The sequence below is a fragment of the Lepisosteus platostomus genome, chromosome 14, assembly GCF_059453375.1.
Source record: "Lepisosteus platostomus isolate fLepPlt1 chromosome 14, fLepPlt1.hap1, whole genome shotgun sequence".
Lineage (NCBI taxonomy): Eukaryota > Metazoa > Chordata > Actinopteri > Semionotiformes > Lepisosteidae > Lepisosteus > Lepisosteus platostomus.
Genome location: NC_142624.1, coordinates 15959433 through 15978698, shown reverse-complemented (window position 1 = coordinate 15978698; position 19266 = coordinate 15959433). Strand labels below are relative to the sequence as shown.

At 35.9% G+C, this 19266-nt stretch overlaps 1 protein-coding gene across 3 annotated transcripts in view; it reads right to left on the bottom strand.

Moving 5' to 3' along the window:
• The window catches only part of stat1b (signal transducer and activator of transcription 1b), an 83467-nt gene that overhangs the window by 39154 nt on the left and 25047 nt on the right, over window positions 1-19266 (bottom strand). For all 3 annotated transcript variants that reach the window (XM_088607217.1, XM_088607218.1, XM_088607219.1), the window contains exons 10-13: window positions 5550-5642; window positions 4975-5034; window positions 4345-4374; window positions 4165-4258 (exon numbers count right to left, since the gene is read on the bottom strand). In XM_088607217.1, coding sequence (XP_088463343.1) covers window positions 4165-4258; window positions 4345-4374; window positions 4975-5034; window positions 5550-5642 — 277 coding nt within the window. The remainder of the gene's footprint in view (window positions 1-4164; window positions 4259-4344; window positions 4375-4974; window positions 5035-5549; window positions 5643-19266) is intronic.

Genomic DNA, 19266 nt, shown 5'->3' with positions numbered 1-19266 from the left:
GCTCAAGTGGATTTGTGCCCTACACCATGCGGTACCGCTGTGTACATACAGTACGAAGATGTTGTGATATTTAGAAATATAAAAAATGTCAATATAATGCCAATAATATTTGCTATTTCAGTTTTTCAAAGAAATGTTTATTTGTTAAAAGAAAACCCATGGCAACAGATGGGTTTGAACACCCAACCTCAGGGTTATAAGTCAGTCATTTATATGACTATGCTATGTGACTAGCGTCACAGCTATGACGCCACTAATGCAGTCATGTGACAAGCACTGAAACAGCAATACACACTGTTATTAATTTATTTATATATGCGAATCCATATTATATTCCCTATAAATCGAATATATATATATATTTTTTATATAATAATATATATATATAATTTTGTTAAAAGAAAACCGATAGCAACAGCTGGGTTTGAACACTCAACGTCAGAGTTATAAGTCAGTCACTTAAGCTATCACGCCACTGTTTGTGTAACAGTACATGAAGATACTTATACCGTTATTAATTTCTTTAGATACGTGATTCCATATTATATTCCCTATTATTCAAATTCTAAAAGTATGCTTTTGTTTTATCCGATAACGAGCGTATTCGCAGAAAAGGATAAAATGATCAATTTTCACAAAGTATATACAGTAATATGGTCAGAAGGAGCACATAAAAACATTTCCAAAATAACCACATGTAAGACTTTGATGCTTAAAATGTTTAGGGAGAAATGGAATACTGGTGTGTATTTTTTCTTTAAACTACCAAGACCAGCCATATACAGTATAGTTTACATAATATGTTTATGTTCCTAAATTAATATCGTTTATGAGCATGGGAAAGGCATGGTGAATCGGAGGTACACGAGAGGTTACGCTTTATCATCTCCACCTGGCGTATTTACAAGGTCATTCCGGCTACTATTAACAATCTAATTTGCATATGGTAAGTCGCGATTTGATGCGACACGCCCACCGCGTTATACCGCAGCGTACCCCGCTTGTTTTGAATGGCTGCATCTGTATATAAATCAGTTTAATCACTTTTTATGCATGAAAAATGGGTGGTTAGAGTCTTTGTGTAACCTGGAAGATTTTTTTACTTAATTAAACATTTGAAACACTTTAATTTTGTAAATGCAACACACATTCCGCACAGAAATAAAATAATATTTTCTACAGGTGTTAAACAGATTAGCAGGTTGCTGACAAATTAGCACCCCGCCCACTAACCATCCTCCACTGCCCAGTGATATAACTTAAATATAAACAAGATCTAGTATCTGGTGCAGTTATTTTTTAAACTTGAACTTGAATTAATCGAATCCCAGGTGTGAGTTCATAAAGCCAGAATTACGTACTATCTCTGCATCTGCCAACACCTGATCATCTACTGTAAAGCGTTCAGTGGTTTGCTTGTGTATATTCCAATCGTAGCGGGGACAGGGTGTGTGGGGAAAGGTTTAGGCTGCAATTGAATTGATCTGTATTCTTCACACCTGAAACTCTTTAGCTGATCTTTTGCTGCCTACGCATGCTTACACAGCTCCCTACGTGAATTCTCATTCTTGACTGAGAAAGCTTTAGAGAACTTTACATTTTTATTTTCGACAAACTGTAAATATGACGTTTACATTGGCGTTATTATTAATTTTTCACTTAAGCGTATGGAGGAGTGTTAGCTGTCAAGGAGAGCTCCCCCCCTCCCACGGACAGACTGATAAAGCAATTTTGAAGTGTTAACTATCCAGCCATTGCAAGATACTGCAGCAGCCACAAATAAATAAAAAATAAAGTTTTTTTTCTCCTGATGGTAACTGTAACAAATTGTCACGTTTCACATCCTTTGCGAAACAATTATGACGTTCTCATCCAATCAAAGCTTTGATGTTTTTTTTATTTTGAAACTATGATCTTGACATGCAGGTGTGAAGTAGAGTTAACAGCTTCAGATTTAAAAGGTTATTAATAATATTTTCCATGTTGCATTAACATTGGAATGTTCTTACAAGTGTAAAAAGAGGTGATACACAACACTCCTCTATAACTCTTCAGTTTACAGAGAAATTCCACCAGAGCCACATACCATTGTCCAATAATACTCTTCTTGTGTCTAATTTCTAGTTTAGCAGGATTTGTGCGATAAGCACATTGTTTAATGGGGATGATATTACCAACGCCTATATCACTCTACAACACGGAGTGTCTGTTAATAAAACAGAGCGCCTTCCAATACATACAACTATTGCATGATTTCTTTATCCATTTCAGCTAAATGAGGGGAATTAAATCAGTCAGAATTGGAGTGCCAATTGTAAAAATAACTCCTCTTCCTTCCTTGGTTTAACTTAAAGAATTTTGCAAAGAAATCCTAAATCACGAAACTTACTTAATTTATCCAGATACACAAATTCACGCCAAAGCCAACAACAAGCTATAATAGTAGACTATTTTATATATTCTGATATGCTAGAAACAAAGTAATTCTCTGATCGGGGTTTGAACCACCTGGGTGCAGCGTACTACATGACAGTCCATTGCCTATTACCACTATAAGCACAATAATAAATAGATTTTATTAAAAAATGAATGTCAAATGTCCCCTTGTGATATTTTAGCTACTTAGTTACACAACTCCAAATTAATATTACTATCAAGAGGAATTAAATCAGTACAACCTTTATGAAATTCAAATATTTTAAACGTTTAATTAAAAAGTGTTTTTTAACTATCTAAACCATTTTTTACAGCTTTTAAAGTCACGCAATGTTTGAGTTAGACAGGAACACGTCATTGTATCTTATTTTTTAATTTTTTTAAATAAAAAAAATTGTTTGCCAATCATGTTAAAAGGCTGTTCTCCGATTACTGCAATTGTAAAAAAAAATAACCATTCCTCCCTCCCTCATTTAACTTAAAGATTTCCATTAAGAAATGCTTAAACACAAAACCATCACGTATAATAATTCATCCAGATACACACGCCGGAACCAATTTTGCCAGACACAACCTCCCAGAGCAAATCAGGTGCCCAGGCTGAGGGCTCCTTTAGCCTAGCCAGCAGGTTCCCTGTTGAATGATGCAGATGGACTGGGTTCAATTCCAGGCAGTGTACTATATAGTACAGTTAATTTTAAAAAAAAATTCCAAGTTAAATTGTTGGCTGATTACTGTCTGCTGACATTTGGATTAAGACAAAATATAGATTTTCTCAATTCAGGTGTAAACCTGAAAGAGACACATCATGTTCACAATGAGCTCTAATAGTGGACTATTTTTATGCATTTGGCTCTATGAGAAACAAACCGAAAGTAATTCTCTGATCTCGCTTTGAACAGCATGGTTGCAGCTCGCTACATTACAGTGCTCATTACCACTACAAGGACAATAGTAGTTTTTTTTTAAAGAAACGAATGTCAAAATGTTTCCAAAACATCCACTTGTGATACTTTAGCTGCTTAGTTACCAGAACCCATGTAAGTTACCAAGTTAAAGACTTTGATGCATAACATTTTTAAGCATAATTAATATATTTATGACGAAGGTGGAAGGTTGTGAACTTTTGTCCAACTGAGCAATCTTACTTTAAACATTAAAATGTCTGTATATTTTATAAAAGATTAACATGCTGTAATACACATTTTGAAATTATTAAAAATGTAAAGAGTATACAAATTAAATTCTTAATTGGAAAAAGACTGTCCCTCAGCAGTGACCAGGATTCAAAACCGGCCGTTTTCTGGTGACATCTTAAATGCTGTACATGAGACGTTAAGCTTTATTATCTCCACCTGGCAGTTTTACAAGGTGCTTCCGGATACTATCATATTTCAATTAACGTGGTAAAATGCGGTATGATCCGCCACACCCACCATTTTGAATGGCTGGATCTGTCAAGGATCATTTTCTTCTGATGCTCAATATCTTTTATGTAACACTTTCCACATATCTACTGTATATTAAATGTCCCTGCCAGATGTTTCACAAGCCTTAGACTCTGTCTAAGTCATTTTTAATTTCTACTTAGCTTTTACAATGTTTACTTATCCTTCTATTTTAGCATAATCTGCAAATTTGATATAGTATGCTAACTAGAGCTTAATCAAAATGATCAATGTGTTCATTGGTTTTGGAAGACTGAAAAATGATGATCAAAGTTCTTACCAGATGTCTAAATTCAGCAGCCAAACTTCCATTTGTAGACTCCTCCATGTTCATGACTTTTGTATTTGTCCCCAAAATGTTAAACTTTCGGAATCTTGCAAATAAAGGGGATTGTTATTATTATATGCAGAAATTATAGAAATCCAATAAATAAATAAAAAACATTTATTTTTAGCTTACCCTTTTAATGTACTTTTCTCAGTCACATCCCTATGGGAAAAAAAGAAAAGAAAACTTTTTATAATTTAATTATTAAATTTTATATACATTGTTAATACCTTGAACAATGGTCAAACATTGGATCCCTAAGTTCATGTTTCATCTTATAACATCAACTGGTTGTTATGCTAGGGAGGATCAGAGCTCCCAGTCCTCGGTTTCCACAGGGACCAATCCCATTCACGCAAGGAGCTTGACTCTGCCTGATGCCACCCAGAGCCAAATGGCAAGCTCTCTAAACCATAAGCCACCAATTGATGATCAATCAACCAGGTATTAAATCCCTGTTTGATACTGCCCCGGTGCTCTGCTCTCACACCAATAGTACAGTTTTGCATATGAAATCAGCTTATTCTGTTGTCAGCATTAACCATGCCTGTTCCAGCCTGAGACTATTCCCTTGTCAGTCAGTTCCCGATTTTCTCTGTTGGCCCTTCATCTATCACTGTGGCCAGCTAACCTTTCCATTCCCTGCACCGTACCTGCAAGACTCCTTTTCTTCAGCCGGGTGCAAGCGTTTCAACACCAAGCCATGGCATAACACCTGTATAACATAATAATACTGTATATCCGTGCTACTGTACCACTTACTTATCAAAAGATGCTTTGACACGAAGTTGATAATTCAATTCCTGAAGCTTAACCAGTAGCCTAGAAGAACAGAAGAAAAAGTACACATTTTAAAGAACATAGTAAATGGAGAATTGTATGTACTATATGGTCATTACAGGAGAAGAAACAATTCTAAAAATCACATAGAGAATTCTGATGTTTACAGATTACTTTCTCAAAAAAACAAACATTAGCATAAAAATAGCAGTAGCATAAAATACCTCAATACATATTTTATTGGGGATTATACATAATTTATAATCCCAAATAAAATATTTATTGAGGCATTTTATGCTCTTTTATAACCTATTTTACACTCATACGATATTTTATTTTATAACATTCTATAACCACACCTGAAGAAGGCTTCAAAGCCGGAACATTGTTGTTTTCTCACTTCTATTATCAGCATGGAATACACCTATCACTTGTTCCCATACATAACTTATGTCTGGCCAATGGGAAAATTACTGATGCTAAATTTTATTGCTTAAATATGAAACATTCAAGCATGTCACAGGAGTCCTACACAGTATTAGCATAGAGAAACTGACCTTAATTTCACAGTAAATTGCACTCCTGTCTTCAGCACCAGTGGTCTCTGTGGGTGAGTTGGCATGCAGGGCTGTCGTTCCACTACAAAAGAACTAAAATGTACAATAGCAGAGCAATCACTGTCATTAACCATCAGCATCATTATTTTAATAAAAATCAAAATATTCTATCTGTAGGCTCTTTCACCTGCAAATTTTACAAAAAGACAATTAACAGCAAGTTACAGTACTCTGAAATATTATGCCATAAAACTGAAACAAATACCTGGAATTCTGAATACCGCCCTTGTCTAACACTACGGGAGAACAAGGAAGTCAACAGAAAAAGATTTAGTGGAACTCATCTTTTAAATTTTAAGACACTATGAAACTTTTGAAACCAAGAGATCAAAGTACAACACAATAGGGACAATGTTTTCCCAACTCTTTAAATTGGTAAAACGATGATTCCTATTGTTTTTATGTTTTTCTTTATTCCATTGGGTTTGTGAAGTAGGTCCCTATATAAAAAATTAACTATAACCTACCGAACTGAAAAATGGGCAGTTAAGAATCTGTATGAGTTAAACAAACTATCAAGATATTCTAAGAATTTAACAAACTGTGTATTAGACCAGTGGTTCTCAAAGTGTGGGCCGTGGACCACAAGTGTGCGCCAGGTATTCTGTGGGCTGACCTTATCATCTTTCTTAAAGCAAGTCTACTCTGTTTAAGTCAGAGGAAAGAATATTGAAGAGTCTGCTACAAAGGGGCTCCCCCTAGGAGCACTTTTAAGAACTGCAAGCTGTAAAAAGTGGGAGGAGGGACTTGTGTGTTGGTTCTATGTATTGGGGTTTCACCAGACATTAAGGGGACTAGGGGGTCTGTAAAGTGCTTCACAATCGATGCAGTTAACGTAACCTGTGCTTTTTTCTTCTGTTGTGCTGATTAGCTCGCCAAACTTCTCCCACCTGGCTCTTTTCTCCCTCTCTATTTTTATCTCACTGTTCTGGAGTTGTGTCCTGATCTGCTCTAATGAGGTTGCCATTATGTATTTTTCTTTGTAATACACTGTTGTCTGTTTGCTTACGTTTTCTCCCGCTTTCCCTTGTGAAACAACCAATTGGGGCTTAAATATGGTAAAACGCCAGTTTTAAACCTTAAAATCACTTTAATTTAAGATACAAATGATCGGTGTTCTGCAATATTTTGCTTTTGGTTATGTATCAACCCACACCCACCCAACCTGATCTAAAATCTTTTTTAACCCACAGCTGTGAGTCAACCCTAACTAGTTGTCATGATTCTGTGGTTACACTGTTTACGTTTTGAAATGTGAGTGTGGATCGACCATTGCACTTATTTTTGTTCATACCATTTTATTCTTACTTTTGAATATCTTACTTTGAGTATGAAAGTTCAAAGTGTAATTTAAAGCAGCAGTCAAAGCAGAAGGGTTATTATGGATCACTGGCTTAAATCTGTGACTCTGAAACAAAAATATAGCAAAGATAGTGACAGCGCATGTGCAAGTAAGATGCAGAATAAAAGTGAAAATGCGAGTGAGGTAATTTGTGAACCATACCAGCAATGCTGTAATTTTAATTCCAACAGCTTGATAAATGTGATGTGCAAGGAAGCAGAAGGTGTGCTTGATGTCACATCTTTGTCTGCTTCTGGGCAGGATAAAGATGACAAAGAAAGCATTAGCAAAGCTGCGGAAAAAAATAGTGCTACTTGCAAAAATCATCATCTTGGAAACAAAAACTGCAAGATTAAAGTGAAAAGAAAGTAAAACAGTGACTACTTGAGAATGGGATTTCTTTGGACAGGTGATAAAGAAGATCCCAACCCTCACTGTGTTTTATGTTACAAATCTTTGATCAATTAAGCAATGAAGCCCTCAAAGCTTCAACGACATTTTGAATCCAAATACAGCCAATACATTGGAAAACCTCTTCAGTTCTTTGAGAACAAATGCAAAGAGTTGATACAAAATAAGAAAATCATGCATTTTAATGCTTCTGATGGAGAAAACACTAACACTACAGATGCTTACTACATGTTGTTGCTGTTGGTAGCACGGACTGGGAAAGATCATTCAGTAGCAGAGAAATTGATAAAGCCCGCTGCCAAAATAATGGAAAATTTAATGTTGGGGGAAAAGGCAAAAAATTAGATAGACAAGGTACCCCTTTCGAATGATACCGTTCAACATCGAATAGCAGCCATGGCTTGCATCAAAGTCAGTACTTCGCGCTTCAGCTGGATGAATTTACCGATACAGTGGGCAATTCTCACCTACTGGCTTATGTTAGGTATGAGTATTTAGAAGGAGTACATGATGAATTTCTTTTTTGCTAATGTCTGTCAACTAACACAAGCGGTGAGGCCATTTTTGAATTGCTAAACAATTTCTTTGTAAGTAATAAAGTTGACTGGACATGATGTGTCGGTATTAGTACTGAAAGCGCTGCACTGATGACTGGTAGGATGAAAGGCCTAACTACACGTATCAGAAAAGTTGCACCATTGGCAGTAGCAAAACATTGTTGGATTCATCGTGAACAACTGGCTGCAAAACAATATGCCAGGTGAACTTAAAACCTTTCTGGACGAGGCTGTAAAAATTGCAAACTTTATCAAAGTTATACAGCCAGCGCCTACACTGGAAGAAGAAATCGAGCGACTGTTTACTTGGCAGATGGGGTGGCCCTGGGAAAGATCACTCCTCGAAACCGCAATATAAGGAGAAATTACAGAGTTTCAGAAGACCCTCCTCGCAAGATTGAAGAAAATGGATACAGTGAGTTGTTAAAAGTTGGTCGGGATTTAATAGTTTAGGGGTTTTTTTTTAAATAAGTTTCCTGCAATGTTTTAAGAGAATTTGTAAATGTGGGATAGATACCTGGTGATTACGACTACAGTGACTTTTTATTTTTCTGGCTACTCTTTGTTTTTCTTTTTATAATATAAGTTTGGATTTGTCATCGCGCCGCCTGCTTAAGGGCCCTCCTCCAGAGGAGAAGGAGGACTTCCCTAACGAGCTTTCCTTTTTTTTTTAAAGAAAAAAAGGGAAGCCCACACAGGGTCCATTTGAAAAGAACCCCACGGTTGGAAGAAAGTACTGTGAACGAGACAGAGATGGATACAGTTTTGTTTAAGATTGTCTGGTTAATGTATTTGTTTACTGTGTTTTTTGTTTGTGGTACATTATTAGGAAAAAATGATGGGAAGACGATGTTTAACAATGTGAAACATATGTTGTATGGGAGAGATTTTGAAAGTTTTACCATTTACATAAAATATGTCCGAGCACGACCTTAAAATAGTTACATTTAATGTTAATGGAGTACTTAATACTATAAAGAGAAGTAAGGTTTTGTCTAAAAAGAAAAAAGGAGGGGCTCATATTGCTTTTTTACAAGAAACACATTTCAGTGTATTGGAACATGAGAAATTAAGGAGAATGGGTTTCTCAAAAATCTATTTCTCCTCATATAAATCTGGTCATAGGAGAGGAGTGACTATACTGATATCCCAAAAGGTTCAACTTGAGTTGCTTACAGAAGTTAAAGATAAGGAGGGGAGGTTTGTATTAGTATTGGGGAAAAATGGAAGGGGAATTACTAACATTACTTAATGTATATGCTCTACCTGGTAGTGATTTAAATTTTTATTAAAAAATGGTCGATTTGGTTAATGCACAAGGGATACTGATTTGTGGAGGTGATTGGAATGTGCGTCTTAACCCCAGGCTCGATTCTACAAATACATCTTCTCAGAGATATAAGTCACTGTATAAAAAGATTAGTGTACTAATGGGGGAAATGGGAATAATAGATCTTTGGAGAGATTTCTATCCAAGCGGGCGGGATTACACTCATTATTCCTCCCCTCATTCAGTATATTCAAGGATTGATTATTTTTTTATACACAAGAGAGAGAGACATAGGATTCAAGAGTGCAATATTGGTAGAATTGATTTTTCAGACCACGCTCCTATGTCATTGTCCTTACGATTAAGTAATAATTGGGGAGATACAACATGGATGAACTCAAGTCTGTTGAATGATCCACAATGTAAAGAACAGATAAAACAAAAAATAAAAATATTTTTGGAGGAGAATGATCATGGGGAAGTGGGACCAGAGATGATATGGGACACATTAAAGGCAGTTATAAGGGGGAAAATTACTGCTTTGAGCAGTCATAAGAAGAAGGTAAAGCAGTTACAATTATCTAATCTGAATATAAAGTTAAAAGAGTTGGAGAAAAATAAAATCAAGAAAAACAGGATTCAAAAATCCTGCAAGAAATAAAGAAGCTTGGAAACAAAATAGATGTCTTATATACACAGGAAATTGAATATATATATATTTACTGGACAAAAATATTATGAATCAGGGTCAAAATCACTAAAGTTGTTGGCAAGAAAATTAAAAAAAACAACAGACCGATAGTACAATATATAAAAAAGGGACCAGAACTATAATGGTGTATTATATAAATGGGAAGAAATTCAAAACACTTTTACAAATTATAACAGAAAATTATATACACAACCCCATTCAGAAAGTGAAGAAAAGATGGATACTTTTCTGGAATCTCTCAGTTTACCAACTCTTACGGAAGATCAAAAAACCTATAAAACCTTCCGAGCTGAATTAATACCAAATCTTCTTTCTGCTTGTAACTCGGCATTAATTGATGGAAAAATGCCGCCCATCATGGAGACAGGCTATCATCTCAGTTATCCCTTAGGAGGGGAAAGATAGATTAGTTGTGGATCGTTCAGACCAGTCTCAGTCCTTAATGTGGATTATAAAATTTATACAGCAATACTGGCTAAAAGAATTGAAAAGATTCTCCCTCATCTGATACACTATGATCAAACAGGGTTTATTCAAAATAGACAAACCCATGATAACATTCAACGCACATTGCATATCATGAACCATATTCAGCAACATAATTTAGAAGCTTCTTTGATGAGCCTAGATGCTAAGCTTTTGATTCTGTTAGTTGGAAATACCTCTATAAAATAAATGGTTATCTGATAGAATAACTCTAGAACGAGGGACTAGACAAGGCTGTCCTTTATCTCCATTGCTTTTTGCTCTATATATAGAGCCACCAGCCCAGTGGATACTACAAAATAACAAAATAAAACGTATTTCTATACAAGGGAATGAGCACAAGATAGCACTGTACGCAGATATAATGTTTTATTATATCTGGAGGATCCCACTTGTTCATTTCTAGAAGTAATGCAACTCTTAGATAGCTTTGGCTTGCTAGCAGGCTATAAGTTAAATGTTCAAAAAACACAAATTCTAACTTTTAATTACAACCCTCCCAATTTATTAAAAGGCAAATACCACCTTAAGTGGGACCAAAGTTCAATGAGATATTTAGGAGTCTATTTACCAAAAGATATTTCGGTATTAGCAACAATTAATTATGGACCCCTTATAACTAAAATTAAAGCAGATATATTGAAATGGAACCTAATCCCATTTATGAGTTTCAGTTCTAGAATTGAATCTGTAAAACTGAATCTACTGCCTCGATCACTCTTCCTATTTCAAGCTCTCCTTGTAAAAGTCTGTGCAAAACAATTTTCAGAATGGGATAAGATAATTTCTCGGTTTATTTGGCAGGAGAGAAAACCTTGAATTAGATTCAAAACATTGCAACTTTCAAAAGATAAAGGGGGTATGGCTTTACCAAATTTGAAAGATTATTATTATGCAAATCTGTTAAATGTAGAAAATGAGAGGGAGAACCTAGTGGAGGCAGACGTAGTGTGTGGACCAATCCAAGAAATTTCAGTAAAGGAAGTGACAGAAGCTATCAAAGAGATGAAAGTGGGCAAAGCATCTGGACCATCAGGAATAGCAGCAGAACACTTTAAGAACCTCGATGAAGATGGGATTCAGTGGCTGACGAGATTGCTAAACAATATTGCAAAGGAAGAGAGAATTCCAGAAGAATGGACAAAAAGCAGTATGGATACCATCTACAAGGAGAAAGGAGACCCAATGGAGTGTAAAAACTATAGAGGAATAAAACTTCTGGAACATGGATTGAAAATCCTGGAAAAAATTCTGGACAAGAGACTCAGGAAGATAGTCAGGATCCACAACTCACAATTTGGATTCTCAGCGGGGAAGAGCACAACTAATGCCATTTTTGTGATGAGACAGTTACAGGAGAAGACACTAGAGAAAGGGAAAAAGCTGTATGTGGCCTTTCTGGACTTGGAGAAGGCATATGACCGTGTGCCCAGAGAGGTGGTGTATTGGTGCTTGAGGAAGAAAGGAATACCAGAAAGCATGGTGAAGTTAGTTCAAGCAACCTATAGAGATGCAACTACGAAGATGATAACACAACAGGGAGAGACAAAAAGAGTTTGAAATCACAATTGGAGTACACCAAGGATCAGCACTAAGTCCTTTCCTTTTCATAAACATTATTGACACACTGACAGAGGAGGTAAGAACAGAAGTGCCTTGGGAACTCATCTTTGCTGATGATGTGGCATTGATGGCAGATTCAGAAGTAGAACTACAGGAGAAAGTGTTCAAATGGCAGAGGAGTCTGGAAAAGGGTGGACTGAAAATGAAAGCAGAAAAATCTGAAATAATGGTAATGGAGAGAAGAGGAGATACTATGACCAATGTTGAGGAGACAAATGGAGGAAAACTGAAACAAGTTGATGGCTTTAAATACCTTGGATCAAAACTGGTAAAGGGAAGAGAAACACTGGAGGCAGTAAAACAAAGAGTGAAAGCTGGCTGGAACAAGTGGAGAGAAATAACTGGAATAATCTGTGACAGGAAAATTCCTAGAAAGTTAAAGTGCAAAATGTACAAGACTGTGATTAGACCTGTACTACTATATGGAGCTGAATGCTTGGCAGTTGGAAAGAGGGAAGAGAACTTGATGAGAAGAACTGAAATGAGGATGTTGAGATGGATTCTGCAGATTTCAATGAAGGATAAGATCAGAAATGAAGAAATCCGTAGACGATGTAGGGTGGTGGATGCGGTTGAGAAGATGCGAGAGGCGAGGTTACGGTGGTATGGACATATCATGAGGAGGGACGTTGAGGAAGTAACAAAGAGGGTAATGGAATTTGAGGTGGAAGGTAACAGAGGAAGAGGCAGGCCTAGAAAGAGATGGATAGATTGTGTGAGAAAAGATATGGAGGTATGTGAAGTGAGTGAGGAAGATGTGCTCGACAGAGACAAGTGGAGAAGAGCAACCAAAGCAGCTGACCCCAGGACAGTCTGGGACTAAGGCTGTGAAAAAGAAGAAGAAGAAGAAGGATAAAGTTTCAATTAAGGACATGATACGGAGTTTAAACCAAATAAATTGGATAATAGATTTAAAATTTGGATTACAAAAGGAATAACTGCATTTTGTAATACAAAGGATAAGAATCAGATACAAAGTTTTCAGTATTTGAAGGAGAAACATAATTTGGAGAATTCAGATTTTTATAAATATCTTCAAATGCACCACTATTTTAATAAGGAGATTATAAGGGGAGATTTAGATATTGTTAATGATGGGGTAGTGAAAATAGTCACAGAAGCCTACAAATCAGAATTAGATAAAGGTATTATACAGATGCAGCCATTCAAAATGGGTGAGGTATTTCGCGGCATACCCCGGTGGGCGTGTCACAGTATCACGCAGTATCACGCGGTATCACGTGTGTCACGTGTGTCACGTGTGTCACGTGACTAACTATCCGGCGTCGCCTTGTAAAACCGCCAGGGGGAGCTTAACCTCTCATGTACAGCATTTGAGCCTTTAATTTGGAACTGTGTATTACAGCATGTTAATCATCAGTCATTAAAATGTTGGTATATATTATGAAAGCAAGATTGCTCAGTTGGACAGAAGTACACAACCTACCTTTATCAGAAATATTTATGCATCAAAGCCTTTACTGAAGATATTACTAATAGTATTAATAATGGATGACTTTGGACAAGCTGTATACTCAAAGTATAATTTCTTTAGCACATTTGTACAAGCACTTGGAATCTGTCCAAGCCATACTTTGTCAGGCATTTTGTTTTACTTCAACGGGGCATAAAAACTTCCTTGCTTTTAACAGGGCGTTTCATAATTTCTAGCTACGAAAATGATTTAAAATGCGACACCTATCATTCAACTAGAGCTTAAAATATCACAAGGAAAAATACACACCGGTATTCCATTTCTCCCTAAACATTGTAAGCTTCGAAGTCTTTAACTAACGTGAAACCGGAGTCAACAAGCATACTTTTAGAATTTGATTAAAAGGGAATATAATATGGAATCGCATATCTCAATAATTTAATAACGGTATGATTATATCCGTGTACTGCGGCAGAGCTATGTAGGGCTGTTTCGCCTGCCTGATCATGTGAGCTCCCTTGTAGCCTACTGGTCTAGGTGCGTGACCACCAGCTGGTAGGTTGGGTGTTCGAATCCAGCTGGTACTGGACTTTTCATTTTTATTTATTTATTTTTTAATCGCGTAACATAAACATATTACCGTATGCAAACTGTACTGTATACAGTATGTATATGTATATTTAATGTCTTAACTGTGCCCGTTTAATTGAATTTAAAAAACATATTTAACACGAACATTAAGCTGCTTACATCTTCCGCCTGAGAACAGTCACCCGTTGCTACCCAACGCAGAATGGTGATTGGCTGACACCATCTGACACCCCTCTGATTGGAGAAAAAAGACGTGCTGGTGTGCTATACCAGGAAGAGGATTCTTTCCATTCAAAACGTGTATTTTAAAAGTTTAAGAAGTAAAAACCTTACAGCTTACACAGATTTCTAAACTGATCAGGATCGTTATCTTTGTCTTATGCATAATAATGTTCACCGCTCTGTCCAGCAAATTAATAATAAACTTTATTTTATATAGCGTTTTAAACGAATAAGAAATTAGATTGCTCATAAACCTAATCACTTGCTTTTTCTTTTTATTTAGGCTCAGATTTCAACTATAAATCGTATTATTAATAACCATAATAACAACCAACCAACAAAAACAACCATATAAACATAATGGTGGTGCTGGACCTTCCAGTTTTATTTATTTATTTTTTAATCGCGTAACATAAACATATTACCGTATGCAAACTGTACTGTATACAATATGTATATGTATATTTAATGTCTTAACTGTGCCCGTTTAAGTATTGAATATTCATATCTAATTTTACCACTGAAGGGAAATCTTAACATAAACATACAGTATATGGCTGGTCTCGGTACTTTAAAGAAAAAAATACGCACCAGTATTCCATTTCTCCCTAAACATTGTAAGCTTCGAATGAAACCACTAAATAAAGACATAAATATAGAAATCTTAAGATTTGTTTTATTTAATGTTGGTAGCAGGATGAACTGTCAGAGTGTATATTTTGTCGCAAAGTTGCTACAAGATGTTAACAGTGAAAAAGGTATTTAGAAATGAGTTATTTCAAGATGAAAAAGAAAACATACACGAAACATGGTTTCATTACGACCAGAATCGTTCTTGAGATATTTTTAACTTGATTTACAGTATTTGAGAGGTATGTCTTAACACCGATACTACAGTGCTTAAGTACTGCTCACGTATATGTTTCTAGGTTTATATTATGCATTTCATACGGTCAAATTACTTTTGAGCAACTAATAAGAAGCGCGAAACGGTATGCGTTTTACTTTCGTTTTGTGCTGGGACCCGTGGATTGATTAGAGATATCAAGTACATACAAGTCATTTTTTAAATGTTGTAGTTCGTCTTGAAAAAATGTTACGAGTACATCATCTATCAACAATTACACAGGTTCTGTTTCCATATTGCGGATTTTGGTTAGGTACAGTATTATCAAATCCACTGGCGCTGTGTGTTACTTTACTGAGTCCCAATCTGTGATTGAAACCTGTAAAACCGGTTTAATTCGTCACAGCCAGCACTCTTCAGGTGTGAGGGTCTTCTGCTCAGAATGAAACGCTAAAATGTTTGTGTATATTCTAATGGTAGTGGGGGCAGGGTGTGTGGGAACAGGTTTGTTCTTCACACCTGAAACATTTTCTCTGAAAGGATTTTCTTCGAAGTTTAACCGATCTTGTTACAGCATGTTACAGTTTACTATTATTAACCATATTAATTTTAAGTGCTTAATGTAAAATCTTGTAAAAATATATTTTCATTGTTCAAATATACATTAATATACATTAAGTCTGACTATCATATAATAAGTTAAATACAAAACTAAAGAAAAAATACGGTTAAATATAATTCAAAATATTTTGCTAACAATGTTAACTGTTTATGAATAATAAAATGTATTAACTAAGGAGTAGGATGGCACAGTTGTTAGTATGTTTTTTGTTTTGTTTCTTTTTCATAAATACAACAGTAGTACCTGATGTCTCAGTGGCTTTCAAAATTAAATTATGCATGCAAACCTGTGAACTAGAAAGATAACTAAGATTTTAATACTAATTAAATGACCGCGGGCACTTCCCACCCCCCCCCCCCTACATTCTCAGAGTAGAACAGACTAACCTTCTAATGAAAGACGGTCCACCCCCCACGGACAGGAAAAGTGCCCACAGGCACTTAAACTTAATATGGTCAGTAACGGTAAACAGTAACATGGTAAGAAGGAGCACGTACAAACGTTTTCGAAATAACCACATGTAAGACTCTGATCCTAAAAATGTTTAGGGAGAAAGTGGAATACTGTTGTGCTTCCAGAAGAATCAGTATGGCTCAGAGATTAAATAAAACTTCACAGACATTAACGAAGAGCATAACGCGTGTACTGTATACACTGCAAGTACAACCCAACTCTCTGCAGGAGTGCTGGCTGTGACGAATTGAACCGGTTTCACGGGTATTTTCAAAGTAGGAGGCGAGATTTCCAGCGAAAGACACCCCCCCCCCCCTCAAAAACCCAGTAAATACAGTACTTACTAGTTAAAGGCTAGGCTCTCGACTACGGCGAAAGGAACCCTTCTTTCATTAGAAGACAATGAACATATTTTAGCCCTGAATGAATTAATAGCAAACATGGTTTACATAAAAGACATTTTTCCAAGAAAGTTTAGCCTTTGTCACTAATGAAACCACTAAATAAAGACATAAATAGAAAAATCTTAAGATTTTTAAAATACATGACTTTGCTAAAATTTATTTGAAAATAAAAACAATTACAACCGCCAGGGGAGAGAGAGAACAGGGGAGGGATGTTGGTTTTGCATAAGGGGCGGGGCTATGGAAAGTAGGTATGTTTGGGAATGTGTAGTTACATGTTCTGGCTGTTTGTGAATTATCGTTGTTGAGTATGGAGTGTTGAGGTATTGATTTTGTGTAATGCTTTATGTTGAAAATTGAGGTGGATTTTGTTTATGATAAACAGGATGAACTGGGATGGGAGGAAGGTTTGGTTTTGCATAAGGGGCGGGATTATGATAATTGGATGACTTTGCGAGTGTAAAATGGTTTGATTATTTGATTTTGTATTGTGGTTGTTATCTATGTTTTTGGTTGGTATTATGTTTATATGGTTGTTTTTGTTGGTTGGTTGTTATTATGGTTATTAATAATACGATCTATAGTTGAAATCTGAGCCTAAATAAAAAGAAAAAGCAAGTGATTAGGTTTATGAGCAATCTAATTACTTATTCGTTTAAAAAGCTATATAAAATAAAGTTTATTATTAATTTGCTGGACAGAGCGGTGAACATTATTATGCATGAGACAAAGATAACGATCCTGATCAGTTTAGAAATCTGTGTACGCTGTAAGGTTTTTACTTCTTAAACTTTTAAAATACACGTTTTGAATGGAAAGAATCCTCTTCCTGGTATAGCACACCAGCACGTCTTTTTTCTCCAATCAGAGGGGTGTCAGATGGTGTCAGCCAATCACCATTCTGCGTTGGGTAGCAACGGGTGACTGTTCTCAGGCGGAAGATGTAAGCAGCTTAATGTTCGTGTTAAATATGTTTTTTAAATTCAATTAAACGGGCACAGTTAAGACATTAAATATACATATACATACTGTATACAGTACAGTTTGCATACGGTAATATGTTTATGTTACGCGATTAAAAAATAAATAAATAAAAATGAAAAGTCCAGTACCAGCTGGATTCGAACACCCAACCCACCAGCTGGTGGTCACGCACCTAGACCAGTAGGCTACAAGGGAGCTCACATGATCAGGCAGGCGAAACAGCCCTACATAGCTCTGCCGCAGTACACGGATATAATCATACCGTTATTAAATTATTGAGATACGCGATTCCATATTATATTCCCTTTTAATCAAATTCTAAAAGTATGCTTGTTGACTCCGGTATCACGTTAGTTAAAGACTTCGAAGCTTACAATGTTTAGGGAGAAATGGAATACTGGTGCGTATTTTTTTCTTTAAAGTACCAAGACCAGCCATATACTGTATGTTTACGTTCCAAAATTAATATCGTTTATGGCCTTCACACGCGTTACAGTATGCTCCTATTCTTTTTATGCTCAGCTACTAAGATTTCCCTTCAGTGGTAAAATTCAATATCTACAACGGGCACAGTAAAGACGTTTACAGTACAGTAAGTCTTTCTACGACAGACCAACGGACCACGAGTGCCCCTGTCGGTCAACCAATCACGCACCGCGGTATCGCGTGTCATCTTACCTGCGGTATCTGTACTGCGGTGTCTTTACCGCGCACTTTGAATGGCTGCATCTGTATTTAGATTATTTAAAAGTTTTATGGAAAAGAAATATATAAAAGAGTATATAAAAGATAAATGGGTGAAAGAAAGTGAAGTTAGAATTTCGAATGAACAGTGGCTTAAAATTTGTGAATTTCAATGGAGATGTACTAACTCACACTTATGGAGAGAGTTTTGCTGGAAAAACATTGTTCGATTTTTCTTTACTCCGAGTCAGAAGGCGCACCATACGGAGGAAGTGTTGGAGACAGTGTGGAAACCAAGGTGATCATTGGCATATATTCTGGAACTGCCCTAAAATAAGGCTTTTCTGGAAGGAATTAAATGAGGCCCTGGAAACTATATTTGAAAGGAATGTACCCTTTACATTTGAGGCTTTATATTTTGGTAAACTAGATTTTGTTTGTTGGGGAAGTGATGAATATTTGTTTGGAATCCTTATATCAGCAGGGAAGAAAGCTATAACAAGAAAGTGGCTTCTCACAGATCTACCAACAATGAATGATTGGATTGAATTTATAAAGGAAATATATAAAAATATATATTTTCACTAAAATTCCATATGAAAAAATTAGTCAAATATTGGTCTAGATGGGTTCAGTACATTAAACCTTTAAGGTCAGATTTTGTTGAGATACAAAATAACTGAAATTTAATAAGATACATTTATATAGTCTCCTCCCTTTTCATATTCATAAATGTATACATCTTCCTTCTTTTGAATGTATATAGTTTTGTTAAAAAGTTATATAATTGTACAAAAATAGGGGAACAAACAGGAATTTGTGCCTGTGATGTAAGGCTGAATAATGGTTGTTCATATGTAAAATGGTTTTGTTTTGTTCCTAAAATAAAACAAAATAAAAAACTTTTAAATGGGTTTGTAAACTTACCTGCATATGGACAACCTGCACCAGAAGATGCTCTTATTGTCCTATACTTTTCAAACAACCAGGTACTAGGCAATTTTAGTATAAATT